The 22721-nt window shown below is 38.2% G+C and overlaps 2 protein-coding genes across 8 annotated transcripts in view; one reads left to right on the top strand and one right to left on the bottom strand.

The window, feature by feature from the left end:
• The window catches only part of ZNF658 (zinc finger protein 658), a 45734-nt gene that overhangs the window by 16453 nt on the left and 6560 nt on the right, over positions 1–22721 (top strand). Inside the window, exons 1-5 of one of the 6 annotated variants that reach the window (XM_035301647.3) lie at positions 8755–8835; positions 9720–9826; positions 11902–11960; positions 16628–16754; positions 17044–17139. In XM_035301647.3, the coding sequence (XP_035157538.2) occupies positions 11946–11960; positions 16628–16754; positions 17044–17139 (238 nt within the window). In that variant the 5' untranslated portion in view covers positions 8755–8835; positions 9720–9826; positions 11902–11945. Of the gene's footprint in view, positions 1–8754; positions 8836–9719; positions 9827–11901; positions 11961–16627; positions 16755–17043; positions 17140–22721 lie in introns of those variants that run through there. The other 5 variants (XM_035301654.3, XM_008994066.5, XM_035301652.3 and 2 more) reach the window with 5 other exon arrangements.
• LOC144579231 (uncharacterized) overlaps positions 3193–22721 on the bottom strand; it is a 50791-nt gene continuing 31262 nt past the window's right edge. The window contains exons 3-5 of one of the 2 annotated variants that reach the window (XM_078348862.1): positions 8687–8773; positions 8073–8165; positions 3193–6249 (exon numbers count right to left, since the gene is read on the bottom strand). In XM_078348862.1, the coding sequence (XP_078204988.1) occupies positions 6236–6249; positions 8073–8165; positions 8687–8773 (194 nt within the window). In that variant the 3' untranslated portion in view covers positions 3193–6235. Of the gene's footprint in view, positions 6250–8072; positions 8166–8686; positions 9204–22721 lie in introns of those variants that run through there. The other variant, XM_078348858.1, reaches the window with a different exon arrangement.

The raw sequence follows: 22721 nt of genomic DNA on the forward strand, positions 1-22721 counted from the left end.
TCTGTCAAACCACTAGCTGAACACAAGCTAAAAAAAAATTTCAGAGGCTACGTTAGTCCATTTGGCCTTCTGTAACAAAATACAATAAACTGGGTGGCTCATAAACAGCAGAATTTTATTTCTCATAGTTCTGGAAGTTGGAAAGTCCAAGATCGAGGTGCCAGAAGAGTGGGTGTCTGGTGTTGGCCTGCGTTTTCATAGACAGTGCCTTTTCAGTGTCCCTATGTGATGGAAGGGGCTACCTAACTCTCTGAAGTTTCTTTCATAAGGACATTAATCCCATGGACATTAATCCCAGTCATGAAGGATTAGCTCTCAAGATCTAATAATTTAGATGTTGTGTGAACGTCTCATCTCTTCACACCATTACCTTGGCAGTTAGGATTCAACATATGAATTTTCAGGGGACACACGTACCATATCAGGTGCCATGAAAAACAAAGAATACTGTCTTTAAAAAAATGGTTTATTAAAGTCAGTATACAAATAAGCAACTACAAAGCATAGTAAACAACAGTAACAGAACTTTAAAAGAGAAAAAAATATTTTTAGAATGACCACATTATAACATTTAAAATGTCCAGTTTTCAATAAAATATTGTAAGCCATGCAAAGAAGTAAGAAAAAAAGGCTAATTTACAGGAAAAGAGAAAAGAGATACCATCCTTAAGCAAGAACAGACATTGAACTTTATAGACAAAAACTTTACATCAAGTGTCCTATAGATGCTCAAAGATCTAAAGGAAACCATGGAAAAGTAACTAAAGGAAAGCAAGTGCAATGTATAAAAACTAGAAAACATCAACAAGGAAGTGAAAATATAAAAAGAGCAAAATAAAAATTAGGAACTGAAGTTTACACTATGCAAGATGAAAAGGCCACCAGAGGCTTTCAACAATACATTTGATCAGGCAGAAGGTAAAATCAACAAACTTGAAGATAAGTCATTTGAAATTTTTCAGTTTGAGAAACAGAAAGAAAAGAGAATGAACAATAATGAACAGAGCTTGAGAGACCTGTGAGGCATCATCAAACATACTAATGTATGCACACAGAGAGGAAAAAAAGCAGGGAAAGAAAATGACTGAAACTTTCCAAATTGGATTTTTTTTAAATGAATCTACCTATCCTAGAAGCACAAATGGTGCTGGAAAAGTAGATATCTACATGCAAATGAATGAGCTGGCCCTTACCTTACATCATATACAAAAATTAACTCATAATGGATGAAAGACCAAAATGTAAGTGCTAAAACTCTACAACTTTAAAATACAATGGGGAAAGTCTTCACAACTTTGGATTTGGGAGTGATGCCCTAGATCTGACACAAAACGCACAGGCAGCAAAAGGAAAATAAATTGGACTTTGTGAACATTAATAACTTCTGTGCATCAAAACATATTCTCAATAGAGTGAAAAGGCAATCCACAGACTGGGAGAAAATATTTGTTAATCACATATGTGATAAGGGATTAATATCCAGAATATATAAATAATTCCTGCAACTTGAGAACAACAAAAAAAACTCTAGTTTGAAGATGTGCAAAAGAGGTGAATAGAGACATTTCCCCAATAATGATATATCAATGACTTAGAGGCACATGAAAAGATAGCCAACATCACTAGTCATGAGGGAAATACAAGTCAAAAACACGAGATACCGCTTCACACTGATTAGAATGGTTATTATTAAAAAAATAATAAAACGTGTTGGTCGGGATGTAGAACAATTAGAATGCTCGCACATTGCTGGAATGCTATAGCTGCTGTGGGAAACAATATAGCAGTTTCTCAAAAATTAAACAGAGAATTACCATATGACCCAGAAATGCCACTTGTGGGAATACACGTAAAGAAATTGAAAGCAGGGACTTGAACAGATATTTACATACTCGTGTTATTCAGCATTATTCAAAATAGCTAGCATGTAGATGTAACCCGAATGTCCATGAACAGATGAAGAGATAATGAAATGTGGTATATACATACAAAGGTGCATATTCAGCCTTAAAAAAAAATGAAATTCTGATAGTTGCCATAACCTGCATGAACCCTGAAGACATTATGATAAGGGAATGAAATAATCCATTCATAAAGTACAGATATTGTATGATTTCACTTATATGAAGTATCTAAATAAATTACACCCAAAGATACAGAAATTAGAATGGAGGTTGTCAGTGGCTGGATGGAGAAAAAAAAGGAAGTGATTGTTTTTAATAGGTACAGATTTTCAATTAGGGAAGATGAAAAAATCTTGGTGCTGAATTGTGGGGATGGTTGCACAACAAGGTGATTATACTTAATTCCACTGAACAGTACACTTAAAAATGGTTAAAATGATCAAATTTATGTTATTAATATTTTACCTCAAAAAATTCTTATTAAGCTATCATGAATGGATTTAGCAGCCACTGATGATTACTGCCTACAACCATTATTTCAGATTGCAGTGGTGATAGTCTTTTAATCCTTGTGAAATTATTAACTGTATTTTTTCTACAAAGAAGGCCTTTTCCTCAGGTAGGGATCTTGCAAGTAAAACTCTGCTTTCAGGACAACTGGAGAAACAGGCAGGCAGATACAAAGAATCTTACCAGGAGCAGATGTCCAGAGGCAGCATGAGTAGCAACACTTCAAACTGTAATTTATAAACTGCTAGAAGCTCAGTGTGGACTAATTTTTAGAGTTAAAAACCCAGAAAAAACCTGGTCTGTGAAGTCCTCACACTTCACAGAGTTTTACTTGCAAGATCCCTACCTGGTTCTCACTATGCAGATCAGAGAAAATTCCTTTGATGATTTTTCTCAGGGTGGAGGGGAAAAGTAACCATTTTTGAGATGTGCTCAGAGCTCTCTGCTCCCCTTAACAAGGCCCACACTCAGGGGAAACTACTTTACCAGCCCCAGCCTAATTGGTTTTTATGAAAGCCTATGTCACCCGGGGAAGGCAATACCCACCTCTAGTCCTCTTTAGACCTTAACAGGGAGGAAGAGAAATACACAACTTCAGTTCACTAAATCTCTGGGATCTAATCAGAGGATTATAGAAGGCATGCTCTCCTCCCACTCATTACTACTGCATCAATGGTGCTCCTGCATAAACAGCTGAGGATTACAGCTAAAAGAACTGAAGGCTCAGACCTTACTTCTGGAGTCTATAAACACCCAAAGATAAGAGGGGAGACCAAAAGAAGGACACTAGAGGAAATTTTACTTTTGAGACCACAGCTACAACAAACAGGAAACATAGTTTAACTCTTAGCCAGATAAACATTAAACTTTACATTAAATACCTACCTACTATAGTTCCTTTCATCTGATGTATCATACTTGGCTTCCAGTAAAAATTGCAGTGCATTAAAAGGCAAAATAACACAGTCTGAAGAAACAAAGCAAGCGTCAGAACTGGACTCAGAATTGGGAGAGGTTTTGGAATTACCAGACTTGAAGTTGAAAATGACTGTGATTAATATGCTAAGGGCTGTAATGGAAAAAGTGAATACCATGCAAGAACTGATGGATAATGAAAACAGAGATTAAACTCTAAAAATAATCCAAAGTAAATGTTACAATTCAAAAACAATAAAACAAAAAGGAAGACTGCTTTCCTGTGCTCATTAACAGACTGCATATAACTGAGAAAGACTCCGTGAGCTCAAAGATATGTCAATATATACTTCCAAAAGTTAAATGCAAAGAGATAAATTATTTTTTTAAATGGAACAGAATATCCAAGAACGTGACATAACTACAAAAGTAACATACATATTATAGGAATAAGAAAAAGAGAAGGAAAAATGAACACAAGAAATAGTTGAAGTAATTGTGGGGAGCCTGCCCATGTAAATACTTGCAAAGGGAGTTTTACAATACTGGTGGTTTGAGCCCAGACACAGGGCCTCCTGAAGGAGGGGAGTCAAGATAAAAGAATCAGGAACAGACAAAGGGAATCTATTTAAAAGATAATCAGATGTTCGGAAACCAAAAACTCTTGCAGTCACGAGGAACAATGTCTCCATGTAATGTCTTTTATGAGCACCAAGAATGACTATCACCTTTTACAACCACTGATTGTGTATCTGCCATCTTTATTGTATAGAGTAGGTCATCTAGTGATTTGCATTTCCTCTTGCAATGACATAAACCAGAGCCTGGAAAAATGTATATATACTGAGCCTTTGAAAAATAAATTTGGGGTGGAATGAGATTTCCATATCCCTCCTGACTCCGCTTTCTGTCTCTTTATTTCCCATGCACTCCCCCACTCAGGTTTGGAACCCTCTTGCTGGCCAAGAGTGACCCCCAGGGTAATAATAGCTGATAATTTTTTAAAATTAATAAGAGGCACCCAACTATAGACCAGGAAACTAAAAAAATACTTATCAAGCTAAATACCAGGTAACATACACCTAGACATATCATATTCAAACTGTAAATCAAAAACAAGGAGAAAAATCTTGAAAGGAGGTGGATGGGGTGAGGGGATGTTACATGTTGAGAAATGTAATAAGAACCATATCAGACTTCTCTTCAGAAACCACATGAGTAAGAGTGAAGTGAAATATTTAGTGTTATCAGAATAAAATCCACTAACCTAGAATTTCACATCCAATGAACAACTCTGTGCCCACAAATTCTATAACATAGATGAAGTGGACCCATTTCTTAGAAGACACAATATACCAAAACTCATACAAAGAAGAAATAAACTATTTGAGTAGGCCTATATCTATTAAAGAAATGGAATTAATAATTAATAACCTTTTTATAAAAAAGCTCCAAGCCAACATAGTTTCACTAGTGAATTCTGCCAAACATTAAGACATAAATTCTCTACAATCTTTTCAATAAAATAGAGGAGATACTTTCTAATTAATTCTATAAGCCAGCAGTGCCTAAGACTAAAACCAGACAAAGACATTAAAAGACAGGAAAACTAGAGATCAATGTTTCTCATGAATATGGAAGTACAGTCCCTCCATAAAATATTAGCAACTAGAATTCAATAATATTTAAGAGGAATTATATACCATAATTTGAATTTATTCCGTGTATGTATGCACAGGTGTTTCAACCTTGCAAATCAATCTAATCCATCTTGTCAACCAGTTAAAGAAAAAAATCATATAATCATATCATAAACGCAGAAAATGCATTTGACAAAATCGAATCCCTATGTATGATAAAAACCATGAGCAAACAAGGAATAGAAGGAAGCTCCTCAACTTGAGGACGAAATTTACAAAAAACTCATAGCTGACATCATACTTAAATGCTGAGAAACAAAATGCCCCTAAGATAGTGATCAAGGCAAGGATATCCCTTCTCACCATACCTGTTCCACATCATACTGAAAATCCTAGCTAATGAAACAATAAATGAAAATGAAGTAAAAAACCTACAGATAGGGAAGGAAGTAATAAAACTATCTTTGCTTGCAGATGCTGTGATTATCTGTGTAGAAAACCCCAGTGTTGACAGAAAAACATCTAGAACTAAGTGATTATTAGCAAGGTTGCAGTATATAAGCTTATTATACAAAAATCAATTACATTCCCATAAACCAACAATGAAAATTGGAATTTGAAATTAAAAACAACCATTTACATTATCATCAAAACAATGAAATACTTAGGTATAAATCTAACAAAATACATGCAAGATATATATGAGGAAATTACAAAACTTAAATGCAAGAAATAACTAAATGGAGAGATATTCCATGTTAACGGATAGGAAGATTCAATATTGTTAAGATATTAGATCCTACCAATTTGATCAACAGATTCAACACAATCTCAATAAAATATCAGCAAGTTATTTTATAGACATCAACAAACTGATTCTAACGTTTATATGTAAATGCAAAAACCCAGATAGCCAACTCAATAGTGAAGAAAAATAAGTCAGAAGACTAACATCACCTGGCCTCAAAAATTACTATAAAGGTACAGTGATCAAGGCAGTGTCATATTGGTGAAATAACTGACAAGTATTAATAGATGAACAAAACAGAGAACCCAGAAAAAGACTCACACAAATATCATAAACTGATCTTTGACAACAGAACAAAGGCAATACAATGGAGAAAAAATGGCTTTTTCTACAAATATTGCTGGCACAATGTGAAATTTAAAAAAGGTGTTTCAAAGTTGTTTCCACATGTTCAGGTATCTTCATAGCAGTACCCCACTCCTGGTTCCAATTTTCTGTATTAGTCCATTTTCACACTGCTATGAAGAGCTACCTAGGGTAAGAAGAAAAGAGGTTTAGTTGACTCACAGTTCTGCAGTCTTAAAAGGAAGCATGACTGGGAGGCCTCAGGAAACTTACAATCATGCCAGAAAGGGAAGGGGAAGCAATCATATTTTTAGCATGGCAGAGCAAAAGAGGATGTGCCACATACTTTCAAACCATCAGATCTTGTCAGAATCCACTTTAATGAGAACAGTAAAGGGGAACTCTGCTCCATGATCCAGTTACCTTCCATCAGGTCCCTCCTTTAATTTGACATGAGGTTTGGGTGGGGGCACAAATCCAAACCATATCAGGCAGTGAAATGATTTTTATGATATTATAATGGTGGATATTACATCATTGCATTGGTGGAAATCACACTAAATGACATGCATTTGGTAACACTCATAGAACAGTAGAGCAGATAGCGTGAAAACTAATGTAGACTGTATTTTAAATGTACTAAACGAATGCAATACATTAATAGGGGAAACTGTATGAGTTGAGAGAAGGTATATGGGAACTCTGCTTTCTGCTCAATTTTTCTGTATGCCTAAAACTACTCTGTATATCGGTTAATATCCCAGCATTTTGGGAGGCTGAGGCAGACAGATGGCTTGTACCCAGGAGTCTGAGACCAGCCTGGGAAACACAGTGAAACCCTATCTCTAAAAAAAAAAAAAAAAAAAAAAAAAAAAAAAAAAATACAAAAAGGGCAGGCATGGTGGCTCATGCCTGTAATCTAGCACCTTGCAGGGCCAAGGTGGGTGGATCACGTAAGGTCATGAGTTCCAGACAAGCCTGACCAACATGGTGAAACCCTGTCACTACTTAAAATGCAAAAAATTAGCCAGGCATGGTGGCGGGTGCCTTTAATCCCAGCTACTTGGGAGGCTGAGGCAGGAGAATTGCTTAAACCCGGGAGGCAGAGGTTGCACAATGCTTCACATTGTGCCAGCAACATATCAGACCTCATATCAGTGAGCTGAGGTCCTGCCATTGCCCTCCAGCCTGGGCAACAAGAGAGAAACTCCATCTCAAAAACAAAACAAAAACAAAAAAATTAGCTAGGCATGGTAGCCCATATCTGCAGTCCCAGCTACTCAGGAGGCTGAAGTGGGAGAGGCAATTGAAACCGGAGGCAGAGGTTGCAGAGAGCCTGGATAGCGCTACTGCACTCCAGCCTGGGCGGCAGAGCAAAACCCATCTCCAAAAAAAAAAAAAAGTCCATGAATCAAAAAAAAAAAAAAAAAAAAATGTGGCCGGGCGCGGTGACTCACGCCTGTAATCCCAGCACTTTGGGAGGCCGAGGCGGGTGGATCACGAGGTCGAGAGATCGAGACCATCCTGGTCAACAAGGTGAAACCCCTCTCTACTAAAAATACAAAAACTAGCTGGGCATGGTGGTTCACGCCTGTAGTCCCAGCAACTCGGGAGGCTGAGACAGGAGAATTGCTTGAACCCAGGAGGCGGAGGTTGCGGTGAGCCGAGATGGTGCCATTGCACTCCAGCCCGGGTAACAACAGCAAAACTCCGTCTAAAAAGAAAAAAATGTTATTGTACCTATCTATTCCTAATTCGTTAAACAGTCAGATGGGTATACACATTTCAAGGAAGGTTCCCTCATGAAAATGCAAGGTTGGTACAATAATCATTTTCATATTTTGGGTTGCATGTGTTTTCACGCATTAAATATGTATTTTTAACAGCTAGCTTCCTGCTCCAACCCCTATAAACCCTGTTGATCACAGTTGTTACTCTTCTATGTTTTGTTGTATTTGTTCTATTTCACAACCTTATTAGTAAAGCTATTTTTATGTACTTTCACTTTACCTGGCAACTTTGAATTTAAAGGCATACTTTTGAAGGGATGGTAAAGTCTCTCCACTCCCCTTACACCGCACTCTCCCACGTCTTTTACTGAGTCTGGAAAAAAAAAAAAAAAAACAGACCCTCAGAATAGTAGAATATAGTAAAATGAGCATCATCTGCACGGTATTATACAGATTTGACAATTCTTCACTTTTTACTATATTTGCTTTCTCTCATTATTTTGAGAAATCATTTTTAAAGTATTTCAATTAAACTACAAACATACAATTGTAAATGTTTCCGTACATATTTTTTAAATATAGGAACAATGTCCTACATTGTCTAGATATTATTCTCAAAGTAACGGTAATTTTTCTTAATATTTCTAATTTCCTGTCGAAAGTGATGTTTCCCCAATTGTTAATGTCTGTTGCAGCTGCTTTTTTCTCCAACCAAGATTGTATCTAGAACTATGCATCGCAGTTTGTGGTAATGCTGACAACCTCAGGGAATTTTGGGAAACTCTGCCTGGGCTCCAAGGGTCCCTCCCAGCGGGTCAAAGCAGCAGAAAAAATTATACTTCCTTCAGGCGCATGGGCTTATGGGATTTGTAGTTTTCAATGTTATGCGCCTACCGCGTAGCACTTCGGGAATGGGTCTTCGGCGCTCCCTCTGCGCATGTGTAAACCCAGCCTCGCCTCCTGTCGTCCGCCTTCCCGGGCCTGAAAGGGACAAGGTGTCCGAGTTCTTAGGTCTGCGCGGGAGCCGAGGCTGCGCACCTGGGGTGAGAATGCCGGTGACGGGGCTCCGCGCGGCCCGGGGACTTGGGGATGGGCGGGCTCGTGTGCAGTGGACAGCAGCAGGCAGCCTCGGGAGCCCCCAGGCTGGTCTTCCCTCTCCTCCCTTGCCCGGGTCGCGGGCCCGGGGCCGAGTCCTGTCCGCAGTTGTGGGGGCTGCCCGGCCCCGCGGAGCTGCGGGCGCGAGACGGGGAATGTGCATGGATAAGGTTGACAGCAAACAGGAGGAGACTGCTAGTAACTCGTGTTCCGATTCTGAGAATTAAATAAGTTGTCACCTGTGAAGCATTTTGTCAAGTTTCTGTCATAGTCACTGTGTGAAATGTAACCTGCTCTCAGAATTATGAGACACTTGTTCTCATCGTTTGGTATTTCACTTAACCTTCACAACGATCCCCCTTGGTATAAACGTGTCATTTTATTTATTTATTTATTTTTTATTGCATTTTAGGTTTTGGGGTACATGTGAAGAACATGCAAGATAGTTGCATAGGTACACACATAGCAGTGTGATTTGCTGCCTTCCTCCCCTTCACGTATATGTGGCATTTCGCCCCATGGTATCTCTCCCCACCCCCCGCTGTCCCTCCCCTATTCCCCCCAACAGACCCCAGTGTGTACTGCTCCCCTCCCTGTGTCCATGTGTTCTCATTGTTCAACACCCATGAGTGAGAACATGCGGTATTTCATTTTCTGTTCTTGTGTCAGTTTGCTGAGAATGATAAACGTGTCATTTAAAAAAAATGGACGGAAGTTCATGGGGATGGGTACCCCGAGGCACACACTGGTAGGTGAGTGAGGCGAGGTGCAAATGCCAAGAGATGTGACTTCTGTCCTGCTCTTTCTAATATGCTGTCTGTCGGAAACCCAGACTTGCCAGTCCTGGCCTAAAGCCTTCAGAGCGCTTTTGCAGAGTGGCCTGTCACCAGATCTGCATAGATGATTGTGAAGTGAATGTGGACAGAATCTCACCAAGTGGTAAATACATCCTGCGATCTGTCGGGTCTCTACAGGACCTGATTCAGGTTGAGGCTCCTGATACCTCTTGTACTGTTCCCACTGTCTCTCTCTGCAAAGGCACAGATTGATAGTCTAGTGCTGTCTTGTCCGGTAGAAAGATAAGGCAAAACACAAATATAATTAAGAATGTTTGACCAGGCACGGTGGCTCACGCCTGTAATTGCAGCACTTTGGGAGGCTGAGGCCGGTGAATCACTTGAGGCCAGGAGTTCGAGACCAGCCTGGCCATCGTAACAAAACCCTGTCTCTACAAAAATACAAAAATTAGCCGGGCATAGTTGTGTACACCTGTAATTCCAGCTACTTGGAAGGCTGAAGCACGAGAATCGTTTGAACCCAGGGGAGGCAGAGGCTTCAGTGAGCTGAGATTGCGCCACTGCAAAATTCTTTTTTGAGACAGAGTCTTGCTCTGTTGACCAGGCGAAACTCTGTTTCAAAAAAGGAAAAAAAAAAAGAAAGAAGAGTTTAGAATTTTGCAGTAGCTACAGTAAAGAGAAGAGGCAGGCAAAATCAGTTTTACTGCTTTATTTTACTTAACTCATTTCATCCTAAATATTCAGCTTGTGGCACTGGCTAAACTTCAGGTGTGCAATGGTTGTATGTGGCTGATGGGTGCAGTGCTGAGTAGCACATTTTTAGTGAATCTTGAGAGTTAGGTTTAGGGTATTAGGTGAAGGTTTCAAGTAAAGTGAGTTTCTCAAGCCCAAGTTCCAGCTCCTCTGGAGCAAAGCAGCTCTTACGAGGCAATAAAGAGGGAGTCCTAGGCACCACTGCCATAGAACAATAGCCCATTTGAAGAAGGAGACCTCTTCTAGAGCTTCAGAGCAGAGGCAGAAGATTCTAGAAAGAAGCAAGTCCTGATTGCTTCCCCAGAGGCATTCTTGATTCCCTGTATAATATGAGTCAGATTTAGTGATGTCACCACATCCGGAAGCCATCCCAGAATGTGTGACTTTGCTGTGGACTAACTCGCAGAAGGTGATTCCCTGCAGTTGATGCAGTTGAGAGGGATGAGTGATTGTCAAGCTGAGTGGAAAAGGACACTTTACTTGAGGGCTGGTTAGGTCATGATAACCAGGGAAGACGTAATCAGCTGTTCAGATCCGAAACAGCAGCCCATTTTCCTCCATTCTCCCTTCACTTCTTCCACATTCTGAGTCACTCTCACACCGTGTTCATCACCACATGTGGCATTTAGAGTAATACGAATTCTGCCTCTTTCCTGGTAGGGGAGGAATAATTTCCTATATTGGAAGCCCAAAAATATTGGGCCTGAAATTCCTTGCATAAAACATCCCATCTTTATTTTTTCTGTGGAAACTCTAACTCTGGGTATAAAGACAGTAAGAACTGGATTAATAAATTAGCCTGAATAGTTCCTTTTTTAAAACATTATTTTAAAAATTGTTTTTTATGTTTACTATTTTTAGTAGAGATGAGATTTTGCCATGTTGGCCAGGCTTGTCTCAAACTCTTGGCCTCCAGCAGTTCACCCACCTCGGGCTCCCAAATTGCTGGGCTTATAGGCGTGAGCCACCATGCCCTGCTGGGTAGTTTTTTGACATTAGTTTTAATGAAGGTAAACAGCTTCACCTCTGTGTACCTGAATTCATTTAGTCCTTTATTTTTACTTTTTTGTTAGTCCAAAAGGGAACATAATTGTTAATAAATCAACATAATTATTAGTAAATCAACAAAAAACAGTATAACTTTACTTAGTGAAAATGCAAGGTTAAGCACACGTAATCCTATCAGAGGTGCACATGTTCAGGTGTTGCTATCTTCAAATGGCTCTTCTTGTCCCTTTTCAAGAGTCAAAAGGACATTCTGCATTGGGAATCCTTTTCTCCAACTGAGAGTGATGAAATTTTTTTAGGCACGTGAATAGGATTACATGCTCCTTAATTACAGTGGGATTATGTCATAGTAAAACCATTGTCAGGTTGAACCATTTTATGTCAGGGACCATTTATGTAGGAAGTGTGAGGCAGACCAGGTCTCTCATGACCCCATCAATCTTTCCTCCTCCCCAGCTGAACCTCCACAGTTGTCTACACTCTTCCAGGAGCAACAGAAAATGAACGTGTCTCAGGTGAGTTTGGTTTTTAAAAACCAGTTAATTTTGCAATTGATTATTAAGAGTTTATGTTTCTGTACGTTAACATGGAAAAGTAGAAATAGAAATGGATCAGACACATTCACAGAAGATGTAGAAATGCAGGTGAATAGCAGAGCAAAGTGGCATGTGGAGACATGCAGATCCTCTGATGTTACAAATTTACGACATTGTGCTTCACATTTATTTCTGAGGTTATTGACAGCCATGGTAGAGTGTCAGACAGACAATACTTAAAGGTTTACATTGATGAGAAGGATAAAGCAAACTGATTTATCATGGAATATAAAAATAAAAATAATGAAATGTAGTTATTCTTCAAGTAGGTGACTTAGTTAATAAATTGCCAAATAACAGAATATTATTTCTTCAACAGAAGTAGAAACTATGATGCTAAATTTGAACACATTCAGTATTGCTTTTCAAGAACTCCAATGCAACTCCAATGCAGGGGTTGAATTTAATATTTTTCTGATGAATCAACTGAATGTTTTTAACATCACTCTCCATAAATATTTTAAGTACAATGATATTCAGGTTCAGCAGGCAGTCCAGAATTTTGTTCTCTTTCAGGTATTTTCACACTTAGTATTTAATGTCAAATCTCCGTAGGATGCCTTGGTTTTTCTCCAATTTTCCTGGGAACTCCAGTGTCCCTACCCAGAGGATAATCAAATCCAGGGGGTGTGGTCTTTTTCTTTCCTTGCTTGGCTTTTCCGAAGCATTTTGTTCAATGTCTCACTCTGTCCTGGAACATTTCCCCATTACTGATACCCTCCACTCTCCTGTCCTTCCCCTGCTGATGTCTTCATGGAGCCACCTTCCTTGTCCTTTCATTTGGCTCAGCCTCAGTTTCTCTCCCGACTCTTTAGTCTTCTCTGTTGTCTCCAGATGATTTTGTCTTCCCTTGTTTTTTTTTTCTAAATCCCTTTTTTGAGATTCAATTCACATATCTTACCATTTACCCATTTAAAATGTAGAATTCAGTGATTCTTTTTATATTCTGAGAAAATGTGCTAATATCACCACAGCCAATTTTAGACCATTTTTCTTGCCTGAGAATGAAGCTGTGTACACTGTAACTACCACTCCATTCCCTATGAACCCCAAACAACCATTAACCTGCTCCTCTGTCTATAGTTTTGCTGAACCACTCCCTTTCTTATTTCTTACAGGCAGTCTTGCCTGTGATGAATTCTCTCAGGTTTTGTTTACCTGGCAAGATTACAATATCTCCATTTTTCCTGGATATAGAGGTTATTGGTTGACAGTCTTTGTTTCAGCACTTTGAATATGTCATCCCATTGTCCTCTGTCCTTCATAGTTTCTCATTAAAAATCAGCCTTTAATATGATGTCTTGTTTCTCTGTTATGGCTAATGCGATTGTCTATTTTTTTTAACATTCTGACTCTCATGTCCAGGATTTCTATATATCTAATTATCTATCTATCTATCTATCTAGAGACAGTCTCTTGCTCTGTCACCCAGGCTTGAGTGCAGTGGCACGATTTTGGCTCACTGTAACCTCCACCTCCCAGGTTCAAGTGCTTCTTGTGGCTCAGCCTCCTGAATAGCTGAGATTACAGACTTTCACCACCATGCCTGCTTAATTTTTGTATTTTTAATAGAGGTGGGTTTTGCCATGTTGGCCAGGCTGGTCTCGAACTCTTGGCCTCAAGTGATCCGCCTGCCTCAGCCTCCTAAAGTGCTGATATTACAGACATGAGCCACCACCCCCAGCCAGTGTAGTGTGGATTTCTTTCTCCAAGTGTATCCTACTTAAAGTATGTGAAGCATTTTGGATATGTAGATTTTTCATCAGATTTGGGGGTTTCTTAGCCATTATTCTGATACTGTTTTAGACCCTTTCTATCTCTACCCTGTTAGTCTATTTGGTATACATTGGTAAGCTTGATGCTGTCCAACAGTTAATTTCTTGTTATTTTTCTTGTTTCTCACTGCATAATCTCAGTGGGCATGTTGTCCAGTTGTTTCATTCTTCCACCTGCTCAGACCTACTGTTGAACAGTTTTTCTTTGGTAAAATGTTTGTTTTAGTTTTGTACTTTTCAACTTTAGAGTTTCTATTTGGTTCCTTTTTATAGTTTCTGTCTATTGATATCCTTTATTGGATGAGATGTTATTCAAATACTTCTATTTAGTCCTTATATATCATTGCCTCTAAGTCTTTGACTGTATGTAAAATAGTTGATCTAAAGTCATTGTCTAATAAGTCCAATGCCTGCTTCCTCATAAGCAGTTTCTGTTGACTGTACTTTTTTCCTGCATGTGAGTCTTACGTGGTTGTTTCTTTTCTTGTTTTGCATTTTTTTTGGTTGAAAACTATACATTTTAAATAAAATAAGGTGGCAGCTCTAGAAAACTTTCTTGATTTGCTGGGGTTTTTGTTGAAATTTGGTGACTTTTTAATTGATTCAGTGGAGCCTGTGTTTATTATCATGTGTAGCCGCAGAAGTCTGCATGAATTTTCTTCGATGCCTGAAATCTTAAGTAAGTCTCTTAGTCTTTGCCAAAGAGCCTCATGAGTGCTAGAGCATTCCTTTAACAGTCATCCAGGCAATTTATAACTCCATGTTAGTCTTCACTTCTTGTTCACCCTAAACCTCAGGGTTACCCAGGGTGGCAGTGTAGGACCTTCTCACATCTTTCCTGAGCACATTCACAGTCCTGGGCATATGTTCAGCACTATGCATGTAGGAGGCCTTCTAGAGTCTCTAGAATCTGTAGAAGCTTTTCAAAAGCTTTCTGAACATTCCATTCTCCAGTTTTTCCTTTCTAATAAATATTTTTGATTAGATTATTATCTATGTCAGGTGTTATCCACAGCCTCAGGTAGCTCCTAAGTTAAACAATTGCCTTTGAATGTTTCTGGCAAATGCCTTCAAGGATAAGGCTTTTCACACTGGGGAACTCTGAGTTAATTCAGACAATAAGCCTTGCAAGTGAGTTCTTCCAGGGAACCACAGATTTTGTCAGATAATGAGCATTTTCTGGGAATGAGGCTTTGGCTGACCTACAGCCCAGTCTGCCTCATCCAGTGGATACCAGGACCAGGCTGCTAGATTCTCCTGTTGCTTCAGACATTTAAAGCTAATTCCGAGTTGGAGCAAGAGGGAGGGAGATAGGGCAGGCTGAAATGACACAAGATCATTGTTCTTACTGTTTGCAGCTGTTTTTCTGATATCAATGTTCTGCAGATTGCTGTAAGCCTTTGGTAGCTTCTAGGGTTCTGAAAAAGTGGATTCTGAGTTTTTGCCAGTTCCTCATTGCTTTTGTGGAAGATGGAATTTTCTTGGATCTCTACTTCAGTATCTGTCATCACTTGCTAATTTGAATTTGAAGTCTTTTTGTTGTGGAAAGTTTCTCTTTTCTCAATTTCTAAGACTCTGCCCCCTCCTGATTCTATTATTATATTTTAGAAAACATCTCTGGCTTTGTGGTCTATACTTTTTCTGCTTTGTGGTTCCTCAGGTATTGTTTTGGTTCTTTTCTTTCTTCAATCCCTATGCGCTCAAGACGCTGTCTGTCTTTGCTAACTTCTCTCACCACCTGAATTGCTAGTGACTCATAAGTGCTTGTCTTCTTCCCCATCCTCCCTTTTGTGCTCTAAAATCTAGTGTCCTCGTCGAAGGAATAGTTCTACCTGTGTACCAACATGAACAGAACTCTCACTGAATTTTCTAACACATTTTTTCTTGTTTCTCAAATACCAGTTTTGGCACCACCAAGCAGCTGCTCATTTTGAAATATACATTATTATACACACTAGTCATCATCCCGTGCAATATCTCAAAAACTATTCCTCTCATGTAACTGAAACTTTGTGCCCTTTGACCAGTGCCTCCCCATTCCTCGCCCCTCATCCCCAGCCTCTGGTAACCAACATTCTACTCTCTACATCTATGAGTTTGAACTTTTTAGATTCCACATGTAAGTGAGATATAATTTGAAATATTTGTCTTTCTGTCAATTAAAAACAAAAATTTTTTAAAAGGAGCTGCTCATACAGCTAGAGTGAGTAGCTGTATAGGAAAGTAGTTGTTAAATGGTTGTAGCTTCTCTTCTGTGTTTATATCCCTATCCTTACATCCATTGCTGGGACTTCTGCGTAGGAAGTGTTCTCTTATGCTGGTCTCTTTGGTTCCAACTATTTTGTAGCTGTTCTCTGCTCTTCATGTGCTCTACGCTTGTATACTTGTATACATTTATTGATACATAAGTTTGGTCAGGGTATCTCCAGACCTCACATATATCTCTTCCTTAGCCCCCAGTATTTACAGTGATGATTTCCAGGGAGGGTGTGAATGTCCTAGAGACTACCCTGGATAATCTGCGGAGATGTGGAAGAAGGAAGGAGGTGGTTGGAAGGAAGTTGTTTTACACTGAATTCTTTTTTGTCTTAAAACCTATAATTCATAAATGTAAATAGATAAATTATGGCAAGTTAAAAATGTTTTCATTAAGTAACATATGTTAAGACAATATTGGGTCTAAAATAGGCCTTTATAACCATTCATTTTTGAGCCTCAAAGTAGTAGCTCTCAAAGATATTTTCTGTGTCACCTAATTCTGAACCTTTGAACAAACCATTGTTACATTTGTTGTGATAAATGTTGTTACAGGCATCAGTGTCATTCCAGGATGTGGCTGTGGAATTCACCCAGGAGGAGTGGCAGCACCTGGGCCTTGTCGAGTGGACCCTCTACAGAGATGTGATGCTGGAGAACTACAGCCACCTCGTCTCAGTGGGTGAGCACAGCTTACCATGGGGCTCTCTCTAGATTATATGTTCCCTTTTTAAAAATTATCAAAACACACAAACCCTTTATAGAGATTAAAAAGTTTATAGGCTTTGGATTAAAAGTCTGAAGTAGTTGAAACCTTTACAGAAACAAAAGAAACGTGTTATTACTTTCCCAATAAAAACTTCAAATGAATACTCTCAGTTAACGCTTTGCTGCCATATCTTTTTTCAACTTTGGAAACCCAAAAGCTCATGGATCTGGTCCATGTATATCTTCAATTATTTTTTTAATAGGATATTGCATTACCAAACCCAAGGTGATCTCCCAGTTGGAGCAAGGAGAAGAGCCATGGTCCTTAGAAGATGAATTCCTAAACCAGAAGTACCCAGGTGAGTGGATGTTAACAGAAGGAGCCCTCTGGGCTAGATACACTTTAGAGAGAGAGCAGCTTTGAAAGTTTTTTTTAACAGCTTTATTGAGATATAATTCACTTTGTATCTCATACAATTCACTCATTTAAAGTGTACAGTTCAGTGACTTCAAGCAACCACAGATCAAAACTATTCAGGGAGGAAATATTGCACTTCCATTCAACATGTGTAGGTATTTTTTCCGTGTCATTATTCCCTGAACAATACAGTATAACAATTATTGACATGATATTTACATTGTATTAGGTAGCATAATTAACATGGTGATGATTTAAAGTATACAAGAGGATGTGCATAGTTTATATGCAAATACTATGTCATTTTGCATCAAGGACTTGGGCATTTGCAGATTTTGGTATTCACGAGCATCCTGTAACCAGTTCCCCATGGATACCAGAGGATGACTATATATGCAAACATCACCATTTAATTTTCATCACCTCAAAGAAACCTGTACCCTTTAGTTATTACCTATCCCCTCTGCAGCCCTAGGTAACCACCATTCTACTTCTGTCTCTATAGATCTGCCTATTTTGAACATTTTATATAAATGGAATCATATATAACATGTGGTCTTTTGTGATTGGCTTATTTTCTTTAGCATATTTACAACTAATTTACAGCTAGTTATAGAATACATGTTTCATTCTTTTTATAGCCAAATGTTCTGTTGTGTAGATATACCACCTGTTTGTCCATTTATCAGTCAGTAGATATTTGGGATTCTACCTACAAATAATGCTAATATAAACATCTATTTACAAGTTTTTGCATGGACAATTGTTTTTATTTCTTAAGTGTCTGTTCCTAGGAGTGAAACTGCTGGGTCATATAGTATCTGTGTCTTTATCTGTTTAAGGAACCACCAGATTGTTGTTCTAAATGTGCCATTTTCCATTTCTAACAACAGCATACAGGGATTCTGATTTCTCCACATCCTCACCAATACTTGCTATTACTTGACTTTTTGATTCTGGCCACCCCATGGTTATGAAGCAATATCTCACTGTGGTTTTGCTTTACATTTCTGTATTAGTCAGCTAGGGCTATTATAATAAATACCATAGGCAGGGAAGCTTAAACAACAGAAATTCTTGTGATTCTGGAGGCTAGAATTCCAAGATGAAAGTGCTAAGAAGTTGGTTTCTAGTGAAGCTCTCTTCCTGGCTTTAAGACAGCTACTTCCTCACTGTATTTTCATGTGGCCTTTCCTCTGTGCACATGCAGTGGGAGAGAGAGAATATTCTGGTGTTTTCCTCTTCCTATAAAGACACTACTGGATTAGGGCCCTTCCCTGTGACCTCATTTTTACCATGATTGCCTCCGTGAAGGCCTTGTCTGCAAATACACTTAAACTGTGGGTAGGGCTTCCAGATAAGAATTTGGGAAGGATGAGACAACAATTTCCCTGGTCACTAATGATATCAGGCATCTTTTTATATGCCTATTAGCATTTATACTAATAAATGATTCCAGGAATCTTAAAAAGTTATAGTTTTCAATGTAATTTTTAGAATAAGAAAGTAAAATCATCTTAATTATTTGAAATGAAGCACACTTAAAGTTTTTCTTGTGAAGCCATAACCAACAAATAGCATCACATAAAGATTGACATAATTTAGATCAAGCATGTTGCCGAGTCACTAAATGTAAATTATTGGATCATATTGATTGTCTAAAAGAGATATCCCTAAATAAATTAAATAGAAAGATAATTATAAAAGATTGGTAAAGTTGTTGAGTCAATAAAGATAAAATAATGTAGGTTTCATGTTCTGTATTATTCAGATCTGAATTCAGGCAATAAATGCATCAAAGTAGAAAAAGCTCTCATTCATGAGCACAGAGAAATGAAAACCTTTAAGGATTTGAATGACTGCACCAAATAATATGATATCAATGTTACTAAAACATAAAATAATGGAGTTCTAAGAACTTAAAACTCATTAGAATTAGGACATCATAATATGCCTCATCTGATTAAACAATAGGTACAATGGATATTAAATAAATATGCCTAGAAAGGATATAAATTGCATTTGTATTAAAGTGAACTATACATTTGTGTATATGTATGCTAATGCAAAAAACAAAACTTCAATGTTTAAATGGAATAATGATAAAATAGTGAGCGTATACTATTAGTCTAAAGAGAAAACCTCAATAAATCCAACAAATTAGAATAAGTACAAACAGTATTCTCTGAACCTAGTTTGGCAGATCTACAAATTATTAATAAAATGAAATCAATCCACCTGAAATTTTTTTATTTTTTTTTTTTGAGACGAAGTTTTGCTCGTTACCCAGGCTGGAGTGCAATGGCGCCATCTTGGCTCACCGCAACCTCCGCCTCCTGGGTTCAGGCAATTCTCCTGCCTCAGCCTCCTGAGTAGCTGGGATCACAGGCACGCGCCACCACGCCCAGCTAATTTTTTGTATTTTTAGTAGAGACGGGGTTTCACCGTGTTGACCAGGATGGTCTTGATCTCTTGACCTCATGATCCACCTGCCTCGGCTTCCCAAAGTGCTGGGATTACAGGTGTGAGCCACTGCACCCGGCCAGAAAAGTATCTCTTTTAAACAATATAAGAAAAAGTGTAATGCAATTTTGGATTTGATTTCCTTAATGAAATAATTGTAACCACAAGTTAGAAACCATCAGAAATAGCTAAAGTAGTGGACAGAAGGAATTTTGTAGTCTCATTAATAAATTAAGCAAGAATGGCATCAAAAATACAGTAATGAAAGCAGAAGAATTTAAAAGTGAAATTGGAAATTAGTAAAATAGAAAACTAAATTTCTTACAATAAAAATAAGATGAATGAAACTTTAGCTAACCCTATCAAAGATAAAAGAGAAGCAACACCTATATGATGAATTCAAGTGGGGTTACATTTGTAAAGATGTAATGCTATACCAATCAAAATCCGATTCATAAAGCAGAGTGATGCAGGAGGATTTGCTGCTCTACCAGATATTATGCAAAGCTCTGAGCAGCTAAGTAGCATGGAGCAGGGGGTGGGATGGTTTAGTAAATTAGTGAAACAGAGTAGAAAGATCATGAGAAAACGTGCACCTGATAGACCATTGGTCTTAGGTGACACTGGAGAACAATGGAGAAAGGATCTTGAGGTATCCATATAGATCAAAACAATAAATCAAATTCAATTGGCTTAAAGACCTAATTATCAAAACAAAAGTAGAAATACTCTAGAAGATGATATATAATAGGTTAATGACTCTTCTTAGGGAAGGATTTAATAAAATACAGAATGCATTAACCATGGGAAGGATCGAGTAAATGTATTCCTTTCTACTCTACCCACTAAGTGTAGCTAAATATCTGTATATATAATCATGTTTTAGAGGGACTGCAGTTTCTGTTCCAGACCACTACAATGAAGCAAATTATCACAATAAAGCAAGTTGCATACAATTTTTTGTTTTCCTAGGGCATATAAAAGTTATGTTTATACTACAGTCTTTTCAATGTGCAATAACATATCTAAAAAACAGTATGCATGCTCTAATTAAAATATTCGATTGCTAAAAATGGCTGGGACAGACACAAAGTAAGCACATGCTGTTGGAAAAAGGTGCCAACAGACTTGCCCAACTCAGGGTTGTGACAAACCTTCAGTTTGTAAAGAATGCAGTATCTAGCCAGGCACAGTGGCTCACACTTGTAATCGCAGCACTTTGGGAGGCCGAGGCAGGCAGATTACTTGAGGCCAGGAGTTTGATACCAGCCTAGCTAATATGGCAAAACCCTGTCTCTACTAAAAATACAAAAAAATTAGCCAGTCATGGTGGCTCACACCTATAATCCCAGCTAATCAGGAGGCTGAGGCACGAGAATTGCTTGAACCCAGGAGGTGGAGGTTATGGTGAGCCACTACTGCACTCCAGCCTGGTCAACAGAATGAGACTCTGTCTCAAAAAAAAAAAAAAAGTGCAATATTTATAGAGGAGTATAATAACATGAAGTACTTTTCAAGGGTGGAAAGAAGAATGAGGATGCACTAGGGGTCTTGGCACCTGATGAAATACAGGGTGGTTAGTGTCATCAGAGTCCTTGTGGGGCTCCTGATCTCTCACCCATGCCCAGGGATAATGTAGAATCCTTGGCCGGGCATAATGGCTCACACCTGTAATCCCAGCACTTTGGGAAGTTGAGGCGGATCACCTGAGGTGAGGAGTTTGAGACCAGCCTGGCCAACATGGTGGCCTGTCTCTACTAAAATGTACAAAAATTAGCCAGGCATGGTGGCAGGCACCTGTAATCCCAGCCACTCTGGAGGCTGAGGCAGGAGAATCGCTTGAACATGGGAGGCAAGGTTGCAGTGAGCCAACATCACACCATTGCACTCCAGCCTGGGCGACAAGAGCAAGACTCCGTATCACAAAAAAAAAAAAAAAAAAAAGTAGAAGACTCCTCTTCCACCTCCAGGGTGTCAGCAGAGATCAGTGGAGAACTAGACTTCCATCCCCACATGTCAAGTAATAATGCTGCATCTCACTCCTGCTAGTATAACTTTAGAGAAGGCTCACTAAAACTGAATATTAATTTTGGTAAAGTCCAACTTATTGATTTTCTTTTACAGATCCTGCTTTTGTTACCCTATCTAGAAACTTGGAAACTCAAAATAACAGATTTAGGAATCCTGTTTTCTTCTAGAAATTTTACAGCTTTACTTTTTACACTTAGTTGATAATCCATTTTGTGTTAAATTCTATAGAAAGTATGAGTTATGTGTCAAGTTTAATTTTTTTTGGAACAGGGAGTCTAGTTATTCCAGCATTACTTTTTGAAAAATTGTTACTTTTCCACTGAATAGCATTTCCACCTTTCTTAGAAAACAGATGGCTGTATATTTGTGGGTCTATTTCTGTAGTTTCTATTTCTTTTCATTCATGTATGTGTCTGTCCTTATGCCAATACCACATTAATGTGATTCTTCTAGCTTATTAAGTTTTGAAATCAAGTACTTCTCCAGTTTTCATCTTCTGTATAAATTTTTAAATGTGTTTCATGATCTTTACAAAGGAAACATGTTGGCATTTAAACTGGTGTGCCATTGAATCTATAGAGAAAATTAAAGAGCACTGACATCTTAGCTATTGTGTTTTTCAATCCATATACAAAATGTCCCCACTGATTTATTTACTGTTCCTTTGATTTCTTTCATTAATGTCTTTTAGTTTTTAGAACAAAGATGAAAAGGCTTTTTTAATTTTTGTTTTTAATTTCGTTTTGGTACTGTGGTAAATATTGTTTCTCCGATTTCAAATTCCAATTCATCATTGTGTATTTATAGGCATAGATTTGTATATTGGAGTTGGATTCTGCCCTTGCTAAAAACAGTTATTAGTTCAAGGAGCTTGTTAGATTTTAAAAGATTTTCTTTGTAAATTTACTCTGTATCTTTGTGTTTTTATTCTTGCCTTATTGCACTGGCTGGTCCTTCTAGTGCAATCTTGTGTAAAGGTACCGGTAGTAGGCATCGTTGTCTTTTTCCTGATCTTAGAGGGAAAATATT

This window comes from Callithrix jacchus, chromosome 1 (genome assembly GCF_049354715.1).
Source record: "Callithrix jacchus isolate 240 chromosome 1, calJac240_pri, whole genome shotgun sequence".
Lineage (NCBI taxonomy): Eukaryota > Metazoa > Chordata > Mammalia > Primates > Cebidae > Callithrix > Callithrix jacchus.